Source organism: Fundulus heteroclitus, chromosome 1 (genome assembly GCF_011125445.2).
Source record: "Fundulus heteroclitus isolate FHET01 chromosome 1, MU-UCD_Fhet_4.1, whole genome shotgun sequence".
Classification (NCBI taxonomy): Eukaryota; Metazoa; Chordata; class Actinopteri; order Cyprinodontiformes; family Fundulidae; genus Fundulus; species Fundulus heteroclitus.
In genome coordinates this window covers 11,953,656-11,970,789 of record NC_046361.1, presented here as the reverse complement: position 1 = coordinate 11,970,789, position 17,134 = coordinate 11,953,656, and the positions used below count along the sequence as shown (strand labels likewise).

Below are 17,134 nucleotides of genomic sequence, written 5' to 3'. Positions count from 1 at the left end.
ATAAGAGAATATGTCCGCAGAGTCCTTATGAGCGGGCTAAATTGTGTCGGTGATCCCAGCTGCTAATGCTAAAGCTAAAAGCTATGCTAATGCTACATAGTACGGCCAGACGTGGCTTTTTTGGGGCCCTAAGGAGAATATGTTTTGGGGGCCTTGCTTTACCATGAATAGACAGTTAAAGACAGTCAAAACCAAATGCTGAATGCAATTATGTACCTTTTGCATTACGTTGGACCTCTATGAGCATAGTTAATGGCTAACTGAGCGCCCTCACTGAATATACTGTAGGAATGCATGTGTGGATGGGTAAATGAGGACACAGATTGTGTTGCAAAGTACTTTGATTAGACTGCTTGACTGGAGAGGAGCTATACAAGTACACTCTATCTATCATTGGTCGGTTTTAATTGTGCTTTGTGTGGAAACTTGTTAAATGGTATTAACTCAATTTTATCACTAGAGGGCTCTAAAGGTAAAGTTTTACAAAAAAAATATAGAGTGGGGAGAGGGAGAGGGTAGGAATGCAATAAAAGATTATGGTATGTTTTATAAGTTTATTGTCTAAATTATACCAGGTAAAAAATTTTGTATGACAAAAAAAAAATAAAAAATTAAATGATCGCTGCGCTGGCGGTGCAGGGGTAGCACGTGTGGCCCATGTACAGAGGCCTTAAGTCCTTGATGTGGCTGACCCAGATTCAACTAAAGCCTGCAGTCCTTTGTCGCATGTTTAAACCCCTCAGCCACCCTTTCTTGTCAGCCTACATCTGATAAAACGACCACTTAAAGGTAGAGTCGCCGATTTTTCAGGAGGCTTCCCCAAGTCCCTTTTTTTTAATAACTGTGCATTCGCAAGACCATCTTACCTGCTCTTCTGCTCCTCAGGGGAATCGCATTATGAAATCTCCCAAATCCACTCTGGTGTTATTTCTTTCTACAGGGGTTTACTTCAGACCACTACATACTCAACCGAGCTAATTTGTCACGCTCCTGCAGCGAATTACGTAATTTTCTTCTCCAAGCCCTGTCTTTGAGGGTCTCCCTGCTTGTTCACGACACAACGTCAGGGCAGAACTTTTTTCAAATGGTGTCCAACTGCTGTACTGTGATTGGACAGGATTTAGACGGCTGTGTTTTGGTCGGAGAAACGGAAATGTCTGGTTGTTTAAGTGGTCAAACATGCTCATTCTGCTCACTTGCAGCGTTTACTCTATAAATTATCCTAGCAGGGCAGTCCCGTCCCTGTAGCACCGCATGACCCTGGTGTTCACAGTCTGTCCAAAACTGTGAGCCATTGTCTGCTCCTCAATCTTCAGCTCTCCGCCTGCTCCGTCCTCGGCTCTCTGAGCGTCCGTCCCCCGCCCGCCCGCCCGATCGATATTCATTGACATAGGCCAGACTTCTGCTGCTGAGCGTCTTGTGCAATATGAATAGACAAAGCCAAAACAAACTTTTTTCATGTTCTTCCAATCTCGACTACGAGAAAAAAACTTTTTGTTCTCATGGAGTATGTAACAAACTTTAAACCTGTATGTGGTTTGCTTCTTGTGACTCTCAGCCATGGTCGAAGTGTGCGGTGAGAGCAGCGGAGCTACAATGAACGGCTAACACTGAAGCTAACATAAACACTAGAAGTGCCCGCACAGCTAGCTAGCAGAAATGAACAAGGAAAGCAAGCGCATCAGAGTGATTAGCATGTGGGACAACCAATTTCCGTGAGGGACTGTGCACACAAAGAATTGTGGGATAGCTTAAGGGTTCTTAGCGCCGGTAGAAGACATAACGGGTTTCCTAGGCAAAACTAGGAAGAAACGGGAAGAAGCTTACAGGCTCCTTTTTCTACCTCCTTCCTTACTGACTGCACTATTCGGACAGCACCTATCATGGCGACCGCTGAAGCACTTCCGCTTTGGCTACAGAGTCCTTACTCTATAAGGGTATTCAGATGGAGCCAATATACAGAGTCCTAAGTCATCAATGTGGATAATCCAGGTTTTATTTCGGCCTGAGGTCTTCCCCCCTCTCTCAAACCCCATTTCCCGTCAGCCTACTTTGAGAAAAACAAGCCTCTATTGCTGTTAAAACCCAGAAAAATAACATTAAAAGAAAAAAGACATTCCAATGCATTGCAGAGCAGGGGAAACATTTTTTCAATACTTGCTGTTAAAGAACTGTAGGAACAAGTAAAATCTAAAAGTCATCAGATTTTTACATCTGTTCACTTTAAAAGCTTTTTTAAAAGGGCCACCAATAGTTTCTCCAAATCAACTCCAAAATCACATCAAGAGCTCATGCAAGTGGTCACAAAATAACCCCCCACCCCCACCACAGGGCAGGGACAACTGACCCCTGGCTGGTCTCTTTTCATGTTTATTTAGGAATATATATAAAATGCAACAAAATATGAATGAATAAAAAGTAGCATGCTACCTGCTGCTATTTCTGGACTGGATCAGCCATGCACCTGTTCGTCATGTAGTTGAGCCTCTGTCAGTCAGGATGTGACTATAAACAGAGATCGCTGAAGGATCAGTCCAAGTATACCCCAGAGAGGTGATACAGAGTGAGTGCTTTCTGAACTGACCCTACCGCTCAGTATTCACTCTGAATGATGATCTGTGTTGTCTGGAAAACCTCCAACTGGCTGTTCTAGATAGATTTTGTTGTTTATTCATTTAATTAAAACATGAGGGTCATACTTATTTCTCTCGGGAAAAGTTTTTGGAGTATAGCAGAGAGAAAGAATAGCACTGTGTGTTAGCCAGCTCCCTCACAAGAAAATCAAGTTTACCTGTTTGGAGAGATTTTCAGCTACGATAACCAAAGGAGTGCATCATATTCCTCTCAGTTAGGTAGCTCTAATTGAAACCTGAGCTTTTAAAGTACAGCATTTCTTACAAGCTGCCAACTTCAGACTTAAGATTTCCTGACCAACATATCAGACAAAAATGTCTAATTATTTGTACCAATATTGATTTGAAAACTACTAGTAAAGTTAGTCTGGGTACCTATATTTACACTTAAATCAATGTTTAAAATTTAAAATGACAATAAATATTATAGATAATGCAATCTAGAACAAATGCTGTTATCCATCTTAGCAACATTCTAGCAGCAGTAGGGATGATCGTTGTGTTTCTGACGAATATACTGTAAAAGTAAGCAGATAATGTTTGAAATGTTCAAAGATTTGCAGGTAAATATCTTTATTTGATGAAACTGTGGTATGTTTTTCTCAAGATTAACAAACTGCAATAATATCATTCCCACTCATGCTTAGTTCACAGTTTCATTGTTTTTTCTTTCACTTGTGTGCATTTTGGGAATCAGCGGTCTTCCAGCTGCTTTCAATATTAACATGGTCTCAGTCTCTGCACATACTTTTCAACCATTAAATGTATGCATAAATTAGCCATCATTAGGTCATAACCAATCAAATGCAAAGTCAGCTGGAGAAAAGAAATCCATTTTTACATAATTCAGTGAAACAACTTTTTAAACCCTGCAGAGTTAGCAGTGGGATTCTTAACTTTCCACGTGAATCCTCCATAATCCAGGTGGCAGTAATCCTTCAAGTGGAAAGGAAAGGAAACTGGACTGTTTATTTGGGGTATTTAATGCGTTTCCAGTCTCTTCTAAGCTTTTATTTGACTGAAGCCATTTCACTGCAGACTATCATGTGAAACTGATCCTCCAGCTCATTACACCTGGTTTTATTTGACAGGTTATTGACAGGTGTCTGCAAAATGTAACAAGCTGTTGAGATAATTTGGTTATTTCAAGCGCTCCAATTCCATTCACCCCTTTTGTCAGTTTGTGTCCCCAAATCGCTCCCAAACACTTACCAATTGTTCCCGTCCTACTTTCATTTCATGCCTGAAATACACATTTCATACCTGTAAGTACTTAAACCATTTCAAATCAGGTTACTTCTCCTTGTAGTTACAATGCGATACAAAAGTGGTTGCTCCCTAAAGAAGAAATCTGTTAGCAGCAAATATTGGTGTTTTCTTTGCTTCTTCTTTTTTTTGTCAAATTAAAAAATCACTTCAGTAAATACAAAATGGAGTTTTCAAATAATATTTATATGTATTACGGGAAAGCAGCTATCCAAACCAACTTAGGACTGTGTGGAAAAACAAAAACTTTTAAATCTGATTCAGCCTTCTTACACTCTGGAATTTTAACACTCTTATAAGACAATTGCAAGACACACTGTGCGACGTAGATTTAATAATCTTTGGTATGATATCCAGTTTGATGTGTGCACATTGTGCAATTACCATTTAATGTTAAATCGCTTATGGTGTACGACAATAAGCACCTTAATCAGTTTCTGCCTTCCACCTACAGCAACAAACAAAATTAACTGGTCTACTCTTCTCGAATCTGTCCAAAACAAAACCACAATGAAACAAGTTTAATAAAAGATAAATCAAAGAGTTCTCTTTGGGTGATTCTGTTTAATATAACACCAATTACCTTTCATAAATAATAATGCAAATTTCAGCGCATTAAAGTCTGCTGCAGGCGCAAAAAAATTAATAAAAAATTAATCTAAAAATCCAACAAGGAGAAAGAATGCGTTGGGGCCCAAAATATTTATTAATCTCAACCTGTCTGCTTGCTAGGATAGGTTAACCCTGACAGAAGCTGAAAATCCAAAACTTATTCCTGTTTTTTCTCTTTGTTTGGGGGGCAGCACCATTTGGAACCTGTGGAGCCTCTCATAGCTAATGGCTCTGATTAGCAGACCTAAGTCGTAGCAGCATTCACACTGGGACTTATTCATCCTAAATATCTGACACTGTCAGATATTGATCGCAGGTTATCTTGGGTAGCGAGACGTTAACCATGGCCGTCCTCTGACCCGTCACACAGTGTGACGGAAGACCGCAGGTTTAGAGCCATGACCAAAGATTTCTCCGCGATTTTCCTTCAGTCCCGATCTTTCGTCCGCGACGGCCCAAAGTGGCACAATGTGCTATAGCAACAACTGCCATCAAGTGCTTTGTGCTTTAATCCAGTCAGGTCTAATTCATTTTAATTCAGTTTAGGTCACATTACCGTATCTGAAAGGGATTTAACTTCAGGTCCCAAATAGGCTTCTTTTGAGATATTCAGAGAAGTTATTCGCTGGTGTGCTTCAGATTATTGTCTATCTACATTCAGCTGTCCTGCTAAAGTCATGAACCAATGGCTGGATTTGGTCCGTCAGTGTTTTCTAAAAGACAGCAGAACTATTGGTTTCATGAATTCAAACAAATTGGAACTCTCCATCATGTGCTTTTTTTTAATTAAATTAAGCCTGGAAGCTTTGCTTTTTGAGATATTTTAGCCTACTTCATGTTGTCAGACAGCATCTATTTAAAAGGTTTCTTGATTCTTGAGGTCAGGCATCATTCAGGCCTGGATGAGGCTATATTTTCACATGGTTAGGTTGTTTTGTAAAGCTTTTTGCTACATGTTAAACCAGCATTTGGAAGCAGTTTCTTTTAATACTGATGCAAAAATGTGTTTGGTTTTATATATTTGAATGACAAAAAGTATAAGAACGTTTTTACAGAGGCAAATACTTCACAGAACAGTGTGTGATATTATAATGTAACAAAATGTTTATTAAAATGTAAAAATCTAGTATATCATTTAATTAAATTGTGTAACACAGTCCAAAAATCATGTAATACATCCTATTTTAATTGATTGTGTTTCATCCCTATTTGGTCTATTCTGAAATATGGTACATTATTTATTGAACCAGAACAACTCTGATCAACCTCATGCATGTAGATAGTATTTGTTAGAGTCTTAAACTCATGTTTCCTTGCAGTATAAAATAAGAATATAGAATAAATTTAAATTTACTTTAAATCATCAATTTGAATCTGTACTTCTGAAGTAGGAAAACATGTAAAACATACGAGTCAGGGAGTTAAAAGAACCATTGCAGTGCTATTGAGGCTGCTGGTCCTTAGCCTATACATTTTCCCACCTGTTAGAAAAAGCACTCAGATATGTAACAAATCACAAGCTTTATCCACATAAGCAAAAGTGGGTATTCTGCACCACTTTGCAGTTGATTACACTTGATGCATTGGGAAGAGAAGAGTTGCTCGGATTAAAAAAAAAAACTGCTGACTCCTTTCTCGCTGCTGTTTGCTCTCTCTGTCTCCTTCCTTCTTCCCATCACACAGTATTTCCCTCACTTCGTCAAGTGTCTCTTGTGATGAGGTTTATAAAGCAGAAGGGAAAAAAGGGACTCATTAAAATCACCCCCCTCTCCTTTCTCTCATTTTTCTCACCGTCTATTTCTTTTCATCTTCTTCTCGCCATCTTCATCAGATGAAATTATGGTGGTGCGACAAAGGAAGAACCTCCACAGCAAAATGTAACTTTCAAATCCGCTTCGAACCATTAAGGGCATTAAGACCTTCATTTCCAACCTTATCTGAGACAGTGCGGAAAATAAAATGCTTAAACGAGGAAGACTACAAAGAGCAGGGGTATAAAAAAGGAGCAAACAAGGGGCGGATGGGGAAGGATTGCAGGAGGGACAGCTACAGAGAGAATATGTTAAACAGGAAAGCGGGATGTCAGGCTGTAGCAATGGTTGTAGCCGCTGAGTTAACAGAAAATGGGATCAGTGGTGCTTTCAAGGCAGGAATGCCATGCAGCAAAGCAGGCTGGGATAGCACAGTGACTGATGGAAGCATTTTCCTTCACATCTAAGTAATCACCTTGTCTTCTGTAGCCCCATGCCAAGAATGACAATTTGTGCACGTCTGGGCGCTCGTTTTGGGGGTGGGCTAGTAGATGGCAGGCGGGGTAATACAGTCCATTTCCGCAGTGCATTATGGGAAACGAAAGGGGATGGGAGCCAGACATGAAACGTGCAGAGATTTACTAGCTTTGCGGAGGAGCTAAAATAGGAGTATTCAGGGCAGTTGTGTTGCAGTGCATAGACAGATCCGGGACACGAGCAGGTTGCCACTGTGGAGTCAGGAGCTGTGGAATTTTCTAATCCAGGATGAATTAGACGGAGCATGGTCCGGACATGAGGATGTATCAGTTCTGATGTGAAGAAAGAAAGGAAAGACGGAGAAGAGGACAGCAAGACGAGGGGGAAGTTTTATTGGTATTTACTGTATTGAGAGGTGTTGTGTGTTCATGAAATTTGACTTTTTCTGTCTCTTTACGTGTCTCTTTTATGTCTTTCTTTTTCATGATGTGCATACCTATGTGTACCTAAGGGCAGATTTAAATGAAGGGATCTATGAGAGACTGAATAAGAATTTAGCCTCACTTTTGATTTCTTTGACTTCAGCTACTCTTTCTAGTTAATTTCTGCTAATCTTTTGCTATGCTCTTCAATATGCCGAAAGATTGACTCCAATCCTTGTGTTACTTTCACATCCTGCCTGAGTCAGCAAGAATACTGAAGGTGCGGGAATCAAAGGCAATTAACTTTAACAGGGAAAAATAAATCATAGCAACGGTTTTAATGCTTCAACCACAGAACTTACTTAATATTTTCACAACCATTGCTGAAAAACCTGACCATGAACGTCTTGAACTGTATTTAAAAACAATGAAGTGTGATGCATGTGCTGTGTATCCGTTCAGAAGATCCAAAACCATGGTAAAAATTGATACCTTAAACGGTAATGTGACGTTGTATCTTTTTGTCTTGTGATTGCAGGTCCAGGAATGGCTGTGTCTAAATTGTCAGATGCAGCGAGCTCTTGGCATTGATATGACCACGCCTCGCTCTAAGAGTCAACAGCAGATTCACTCTCCGTCTCACCAAGCCAAGCCTATCGTCCAGCCACAGCAGCCCACGCCACAGCCAGCACAGCCAGTGGCTGCTGCACAGCCCAAACCTCTGGCACAGAGTCAGTCCACCCAACAACAACAGCAACAGCAGCAGCAACAGCAGCAACAACAACGACAACAGCAACAACAACCACCTCAGTCCCAGCCTTATGGCCAAACTAATCCCTACTCTCAGTCACAGCCATACTCCCAATCCCAGCCACACGCCCAGTCTCAACCATACTCCCAGACCCAGCCATATTCACAGACCCAAAAGTATCTCCAGTCTCAGCCTCAGCCTTACCCTCCATCACAGCCGGGCCCCCAAATGCAGCCTCAGACACACCCAGGTCTTGGTGCCCCCCAGTCTAAGATGACACCATCTCAGCAGAGCATGAGGTCTGACCCATACTCCCAGAGAGGTCTTGGAGCTCAAGGAGTTGCTGCAGGTCAAACAGGTGGCCCCGGCCAGCAAGTTGGACCTCGCATTCCACACCCAGGGGCTGTACCACTACCTGGGTTGACTAAAGCACCCTCTCAGCCAGATTTGGGTCGAGGTTCTCCAATGCATCAGCCTATGACACGTCACCATGACCAGACCAGAAGCGCTGGATCTTCCCCAGCCCATCGACCTCAGAGTCAGGCTCCTGCCCAGGATGGCCTGACCAAATTGTTCGGCTTTGGGGCATCGCTGCTCAATCAGGCTAGTACCCTGATTAATGTCGACCCTCTACCCACAGCCTCAACGCAGCCAAGCCCTGCTCGAGGTAAGGTGGTGTTCAGCAATGCAACTTCTGATAACAGACTACAACAGCAAGGGACCGGTGGCACCAAACCTTTCAGCATGGGGGGTCCTCATGCTCCAAGCCAAATGGTGGGTCCACAGGCATCAAGTCAAGTGGGAGGTTTTAGTGGACCAGGCCAAATGGGAGGGCCCTATCCACCAAGTCAAATGGGGGGCCCTCAGGCACCAAGTCAAGCAGGTGGTCCTCATGCACCAGTTCAACCAGGAGGCACCATTGGTGGACCTCAAGCTCCAACCCAGAAGCAACAGCAACAGGCTGGACTTCAAAAACAACAGATGCCACCACAGCAGCCACTTAGTCAGCGTCAAAAAGAGCAGCAAGGACAACAAACTCCTGCGCCTCAGCAGAAAGTGTTGCAGAAACAGGAGCCAGTGTCAGTGCCCTTAAGTGCTCCAGAACCCGAGAAGCCCAAGGTGAACTGTCCTCTTTGTAAAACAGAGCTGAACATCGGCAGCTCCGACCCCCACAACTACAACACCTGTACGCAATGTCAGAGCCAAGTGTGCAACCTGTGTGGCTTCAACCCAACACCACATCTGGTAGAGGTAAGAACAGAAACCCACATAACCACTTCTCATGTACGCTGATATGTGTGTGGAATTGTGTCAACATCCATTTTCTTCACAACGTATTGTTGCTGAACCAAATCTGAACACACAACTCCCCTGTTATCTCTCCCCAGAGAAATCAATATTGTTCAGTACACGCTATTCAATCTGCGGTTGGACTTATGTACAAGACCCTAACCTATTATCTTTCCTTTTCTTCCGGTCTGTTCTCCTTTCATCCGTCGTTCTTCAGTTGTCATGCTCTGCCATGCTTATTGACCTGATCTTTATTATAGTTCTTCAGATTGTTGTTTAGTATAACTATTGCTTTAAGCCTGTCTCAACTGTAAGCTATTTTAATGCATAAGCAAGTAACATCAACTTATAAATGGGTTTAGGTTTTTGTTTGTTTTACTTTGGCCATTTCAGGACTTTTCCTGTCAGCCTGTCATCTCTCAGCCACGATCCAATCAGCTCAGTCTCCTTCCACCTTGCTGTCAATCAGATCCACCTGCTGCACTAATTAGTGAACTCTCTTCACCTGTCTTTGGATTGGATAATGGCTGAGAGATGGCAGGCTGACAGGAAAAGTCCTGAAATGGCCAAAGTAAAACAAACAAAAACCTAAAACATGACATAGGATGTAGAATACAGTTGCTACACACTCGTGTACAGTAGGTGGCGGTATGCACCTTAAAGTTGATTGCGACCCGCCATAATAGAAAAGAAGAAGAAGAAGAAGAAGAAGAAGACATAGTAATTTCTTTCTCTCCGGATAGATCCTGTTTGTTAAAGTATTTTAATTTTAATTAGACTAAGATACATATTTTCCTGATAATCATCTTAATTAATATAATGTTTTGTTGACACAAAAATGTTGACAAATTCTCTTGGCAAGGATCACAAACCAATGCTTTGAGAAAGGTTTAACTTATTTTTTTTACCAAGCTCACCATTCACCACCTATTCAGCTTTTCACTAAGAAAAATACAATAGAGTCTTTCCACTATGGTTTTGCTGGTTAAACAAAACACACATGGCTACAAAGCTAATTAAACAAGTAGACTATGTCAACAAAATGAGAGCCAATAATCATTTTAATCCATTAACAGCAGTTCTTCACATCTATGTAACAGTTCTTGTCTAATCGTTGCTTTGGAGTCCACTAATTAATATGCAGTTCCTTGTCATGTCTACCCTGGTCTGGCAACAGTAATACCATTACTGAATATCTCTTCATCAGGGCCTTTGTTAATGGGTGAGATATCCAGTACACATAAGGCAGCAACTGGAAATGTCCTCAGGTTTGTTTGCAATCAGGAAAAATGGGCAGCTGAGGGATTTGAGCGAGTTTGATAAGGTCTAAATTGTAAAGGCTTGACAGACTCACCAAAACAGCAGATCTTGTTGGGTCTATGGCAGCCAGGATCTGTCAAACATGCTCCAAGAACAAAGAGTGGTGAACTGACAACAGGGTTGCTGATACATGTGAGGAGCAAAGTCTGGCCCATGTGCTCCCATCTAACAGATAAGCTCAGTTTTAGCAAATTACTCAAGACGTTATTGCTGTTTCTGATAATAGCTATCAGAATTTGTGACCGTGTACAGATGCAGGGTAGTTAGGGTAGACATGTTATTCCTTGATTGTTGTGTTTTTTTTTTATTTCAGCAGGATAGTACCTCCTGCTACAATAGCAAAATGGTTCAGGAATGGCTTGAGAAGCACGTTGGTGTAGGGTTAGTTGAGTTGACCTCCAAATTCCCCAGATCTCAGTACAATCAAGGATTTGAGGGATGTGCTGGACAATCGAGGTCAACCCATTGAGCCAACTTCAATGACTCAAAAGGATCTGCTGCTAACATCTAGCTGTCAGATACCCCATCACACATTCAGCGTTCTAGTGGAGCTCAAGCCTTGACAGGTCAGGGTGTATTTTTTCCCCTGATGAACGAACCATTAGGCAGGTGGCAGGGTGTGTTTTATTTCATTCAGGCAGCACTATTAAGAATTAAAATGCTGCCATTTCTGTCCACCCAACAATCTCCTTGACTGAGGATGTTTGTAGGAGTTTTGTGGGGAATGAGTGCTTTCAAAAGCCTTTTTTCCAGTTTCATTCACACTATCAGCAGAAAGAGATGTAACAGCCTCCCAGCAACTGGTAGACTTTTGAAAATCTTGTTCTAACTTTCCCACTGCATATTTTATCAGTGAATGTTCGATCTGCACAGTCCTGCATTTATTACAGCAGTTGCATTTCCTTTCTCTTTCTCCTTTGTACATGACGCTTCTACATGCATACATTCTCTCTGACTTCTTTCCACAATCCAAGAAAGTGCAATTTGCTTCTCTAAATTGCCTTGAGACATGAATCAATCCATGATTTTCTGTACTGTGTGTCTCGTGTTTACCCTGTGTGGATTGCCAACCTGTCCAACTTTTTTTCTGCAGGTGTAGAAAAAGGAAAAACGGGCATTTATATCTCTCAAATTTCCAAGATGCTAAGACAGAAACTATGTTGATATGATTTTATTGCCTAAATAGTTATTAAGATAAAGCATGAACAAGAGCCAGATATGAAGGGTGAATTTAAAAAGACAAATAGATAGATGGGACGTGAAGATGGTACTAAGCGGGGAATTATGAGAAAAGACAAGAAAGAATGAACGTTCCAAGAGAAGCATAGTCAGAAAACATAGACATCCTATCCACCTACGCTTCCTTTGTTCCCTCCAAAGTGCTCCTTCTCATGGAACAATGAAAGGAGTATAAAGGTCCAGCACTCCATCACCTCCCCTTTATCGATCCAAATGCAGTCTCGGAGTTGAAAGGAGAAGAGACGGCAATGGAGAATAAAAGACAGGAAGACGAATAGTATGTTAGGATGTTGCAAGGACTGAGGACAAATGGCAGAGAAGAATTATCTAGTTATTAAAAAGAAAGCCAGGGAGGATAGAAAAGAGAAGAGAAATTGTGAAAAATGTAAAGACTCGCAGATTTGTATGAGTCAGTGGGTTAGCCCGGCAGACAAATAAAATCATATTTATTTTTGCCTTAAGGGTCCTTGAAAATATCCATAGTGTAATACACTGGAATTGTCTTTGGGGGGGACTCTGACTTAATGGGTTAAATATATCCCCTCTGTTACTGTGTTTAGGACACTAATATACACATTTGCAAGTACACACAAGAGCAAATATTAGTCAAAATGTTATTTATACCAGGAGAGTCTGTCATAGTTCCACTAATCAGAACATGACTTAAAGGGATGGGTTTGTAAATGTCGGTCTAGGTTTGTGGCCTTGGCAAAACAGAATGCCAGGGAGATTCATTAAATAATAAGAAACAAAAAAAACAGCATAATTATTACTCATCATTTAGCTTTGTCCCCTTGGATAAGATACAAAAGATTAATCTTCTGGTAAAATTATATTCACATAAAAAGTCAAAAGTAAAAAAATGTTAACAGCTATGTTTTTGTCACCATTTTTGTTTCTAGAATGCAGTGTGTTTTCCGTCAAATTATTTTCACATCTTTTATCATCATGTTAAAAATGGCCATGGCACAAAGTATTTTGATACAAATTGATTAGAATACAGAAGATCAGATGTCTGACCAGGAAGTGCCACCTTTCAATTTGCATTTCCTGTATCTCTCCTAGTACCTGAGTCATTTGATCTACAAATTGCGCCACTCAAGGTGGCCGCACGTTGGAGTAGCTGTATTACTTTCAATTCAGTAAATCCAAAAATACTGATGTTGATGGCAGTGGGCAGGAAGGATTTCCTGTAGTGGTCTGTCTTACATTCATTTTGATGCATATTCACAGCAACAAGATGTTTATTCTTTTCTTTTTTTTCACAACTGGAAGCAACTCCTTAACATCTCAAAAACTCAAATAATACTTCCACTTCAGCCAGACCCAGCCAAAGTATCAGGAATGCAGTATTATGTGTTTCACTGAGACATGGCCGCAGGATTATATCCCTGACTCTGGCGTCTTTCTGGCAGGCTCTCTGACCATACGACCAGACAGAGATATAAAGAAGAGTGGCAAAGGAAGCTCACAGGGAGCTGAAGAAGCCCTGCAGGGTTGTTTTGAGGCTAAAGACCAGGATGCACTCTGCCAGCCCCATGGAGAGAACATCAATACCCTAACAGAGACTGACTGTATAAACTTCTGTGTAGATAACACCATCCCCTCCAACACAGTGAAATGCCTCCCCAATAACAAACCCTGCATCAAGACCTGAAGGATCTGCTAAAAAAGAACAAAGAGCCTTCAGGGTGGGAGACAGGGAATTATTGAGGAGTATATAGAAGTAACTTAGAGTGAAGATAAACATCATAAAGGTGGTATACAGGAAGAAGCTGGAGAGCAAGCTCCAGCAGGACAATATGAGAGATGTGTGGCCTGGGATGAACAAGACAGGCTTCAAGCAGAAGGAGGATCGGACAGATGGAAATCTGAACAGAGCCAATTAGCTGAACACATTTTTCAACTGGTTCAGTTGAGGAACAAGCTTGACATCCTCCTCTCCAGCCCTCAATGACTATAGACCTGTTATACTTACATCCCAGATCATGAAGGTCTTAGAGAGACTCCTGTTGGCCCACCTGAGTAAGTGGACAAGCACCTATCAGGACCCCCCGTTAGTTTAGTTATTGCCATGGAGTTGGAGTTGAAGATGCCATCATACACCTGCTTCTGTTCTCTCACCATTCCTTTTCACTCTTTACACCTCAAACTCCAGTCGTTTGCAGAAATACTCAGATGACTCTACAGTAGTTGGATGCATCAGAGACGGACAATAAGCTGAGTATAGGGTACAGCTGGTGGGCTGCTTTGTGGCATGGTGTGAAAATAATCCTCTCATCTTAATAGCGAATAAATCAAAACAGATGATTGTAGATATCATTAGAAACAGGAATAGGTCCAACACTATTACCATGCTGGGAAAATCTATGGAGGTGGAGGAGTATAAATACCTCGGTGTTCACCTAGACAACAGAGTTGAGAAACTATTATGAATCTGTCTTCAAGAAGGGACAGAGCAGACTACTTCTTGAGGGACCTTGGGTACTTCAAGGTTTGCAGGCAGATACTGCAGATTTTCTGTAAGTCTGTTGTTGGAGTAGCAGCATCAGAGCAACAGACTAAAAGAAGCTCAACAAGCTGATAAAAAAAAGGCCAGCTCTGATCTGGGGACCCATCTTGAACCTCCGGAGATGACTGTGCAAAGGATTCTTCTAAAAATGAAGAATATTACAAACAACCCTGAGCATCCTCTTCATCAGACTGTCATACAGCAACAGAATGTCTTCATTCAGAGGCCTCTTCAGGGCCATTGTAAGACAGATTGCTACAGGAGATCTTTCTTGCCCACTTTTATCAGCACCTACAACAACTCTGAATAAACCTGCATAATCTGTGTTACATCAACATTTACTGCTTTGGGGATTAATAGCAGTACTTTTAAATGTGATATAAACAAATTGAATTACGTCTTTAATTCTATTTGTTGAAGAGAAGACACAACAAAGTAACTACACTACTTTTGGTTTTGTAAATGGTTTGGTTGGTTTGAGTATATTCATTAATATATGCTGACTGGTGCAGCAGTGGGCAGCTATAACATTGACATTAATGCCACATCAAAATACAAAAGAAGAACATGTTGATCAATGCTACTGATTCCCTAGCTGGCCACAGAATGAAAAAAAAAAATAAGGGAATACTTTATTTATAAATCAATTTTAATAGACAGTCAAAAAGTGTTACACATGAAAAAAGCAAATGTCTTAAAAACACATTACTTAAAAAAATTAAAACATACATAAGTGTAAATTATTCATGATTTAGCATACAAATTATAAAGGTTTAAAACAAAATTGTAGGAACAGATAAGTAAGATAAAACCCTAGACAAATGTTGTCAAAATATATATACTGCACAAAAATTACCATGTAGGCAGGTTTTTCTACAGCTTCATGGCAACAATCCAAACGGACTGATGTCCTTCAGTTGTTATCAACACACAACAAGGAAATTACTGAACAGAAGAGAATGACAAATGCTGCTTTTTAAAGGAGAAATAAGTGATATTTCACCACTAGGTGGTGCTTGAACACCGTCTGTAGACCAAAACAAGATGTATGACAAGCTGAGCCGCTCTCGACCTCCACTCCAGCTGCAACCCAGCCCCCCTTTCTCCCTTCCTTCTCACCTGTCGCCTCCTGTGAGCATGTTTGCAAAGGATAAAAGCACAGCAAAACAGCGCCACCTTTTGAAGGAACATGTCTAGTGAAGAAGTAAGTAACTCATAATTTATAATGCTGTTGGCAAGAAAACATTTTGATCTGCTGGGTGTGCTCTCCGCCATGTTGCTCTAACGCTGCTCTGCTCTGACAGTGGCATTTTAGGGCAGGGAGGGGCTAAGCCCTCAGTGGCAGCTGTTCACATGCACATACACGCACGCTCACGTACACGCCAGCTATAAAACAAGAGACTGGAGAACAACACAGAGAGATGTGGTGTGACGTCAGAACATAGTCTATCTGAAATATTACCTTTAGTTCTTCACATTACTATTTTTTAGTTCTTTCTATCTAAAATAATGAAATTTGCCTATTGCTCCTTTAATTAAACAGACATACTGGTCTCTGATGCATTCATTGGTTTATGTGTAAGCGCTTATATTTCAAAGTTAATTCTGAACTTGGTATGTTGCCCAAACTGGGAAACAATTAAGTATATGTTGTTGTTGTTTTTTGTAATTTTAGTAAAAGTTGCAAACACAGTCGAATAGATTTTATATTACAACACATGATATTGTGGACAAGTCCTGAGTTATACTGTTTTGTACTTATAGTTCTTCTGTAATGTAGTGAATAGAAAATAATCTTTCTGCTATTCCAACCAGGGCTGCATGATGATGCAGATGTAAGCCTCGTTCCCTTATGCATACCTAAAAGTCTTGGACCTATATCCTGGCTGAGGCCTTCCTGTGTGAAACGTGTAGGTTCTCCATAAGCCTGCTCGGGTTTTCTTTTGGTTTCTTTGGCTTTCGTTCACAGTCCAAGACCATTAGAGCTTAGTTAGAGATGCCTTTAGGTGAGTGCATTCGGGGTCACAATCTCTATTGCCCCTGTGATGTACTAGCAATTTGTCAAGGGTGGAGAGACGAACAACCTCCACCCTTCGCCCCCAAACGCTGAAAGGATTAAGCGAATATTGAAAAACAGATGGATGGATGGTTTTCAGTGTCGTCGTTAGAACGATTTGAACTCAGTTCTAGAGTAATTCTCAGATAACCAGTTCTAACCTCTGGGACAAAATGAAGGCAACAGATTAATGTTGACTCAAGAACATGTATAAGAGATTTAAAATAATCTATCATTACAACATGTGCAGCTAGAAAACAATTTCAAGAATATGTTTTTTTTTCCTGATTTGTTATGCTTTGGTTTCAAAGATGGTGATTCCACATACTGGGTTTTTGCTTCCCCTACGGTGTTTTTTTTACCTGTCCTTTAAGGTTAATAAAATTTTAATTTGTATTTGTATTGATTTGTATCTTTTAGCAAACAGACAGACAATGTAGAAAGATTATTATTGCAGAATTCTTAATGTGGCTTTTCCTTGGTAAAGAGAAAAGACTAACAGTAGATATCTCAGGAAGGAAGAAGAACATGACAGGCTGGACAATTAGGGGAGATAGACCATCTTAAGGGAGACAAAGAGACATTTACAGAAGCATGGAGAGGAATAAAAAAGGCAACATTAAAGAGGGATGACAAGTGAAGCAGAGATGGAAACAGATGGAAAGAAAACAGAACTGAGGCTAAGAAGTAACCAGACATCTAAAGCTGAATCACGTGCAAGCTTGAGTCCAGAGGGAAGATGGGCACTCTCTCACACAGTCATACAAAAAAACACAGGGTGGAACAGTAGAGGAAAAGAGGATTA

General features: G+C 40.8%; 1 protein-coding gene across 1 annotated transcript in view; it reads left to right on the top strand.

Moving 5' to 3' along the window:
• bsna (bassoon presynaptic cytomatrix protein a) overlaps positions 1 to 17,134 on the top strand; it is a gene marked incomplete in the record, with an annotated part of 181,658 nt that overhangs the window by 52,782 nt on the left and 111,742 nt on the right. Inside the window, 1 exon segment of the mRNA XM_036135108.1 lies at positions 7,700 to 9,163. Within this exon segment, the coding sequence (XP_035991001.1) occupies positions 7,700 to 9,163 (1,464 nt within the window).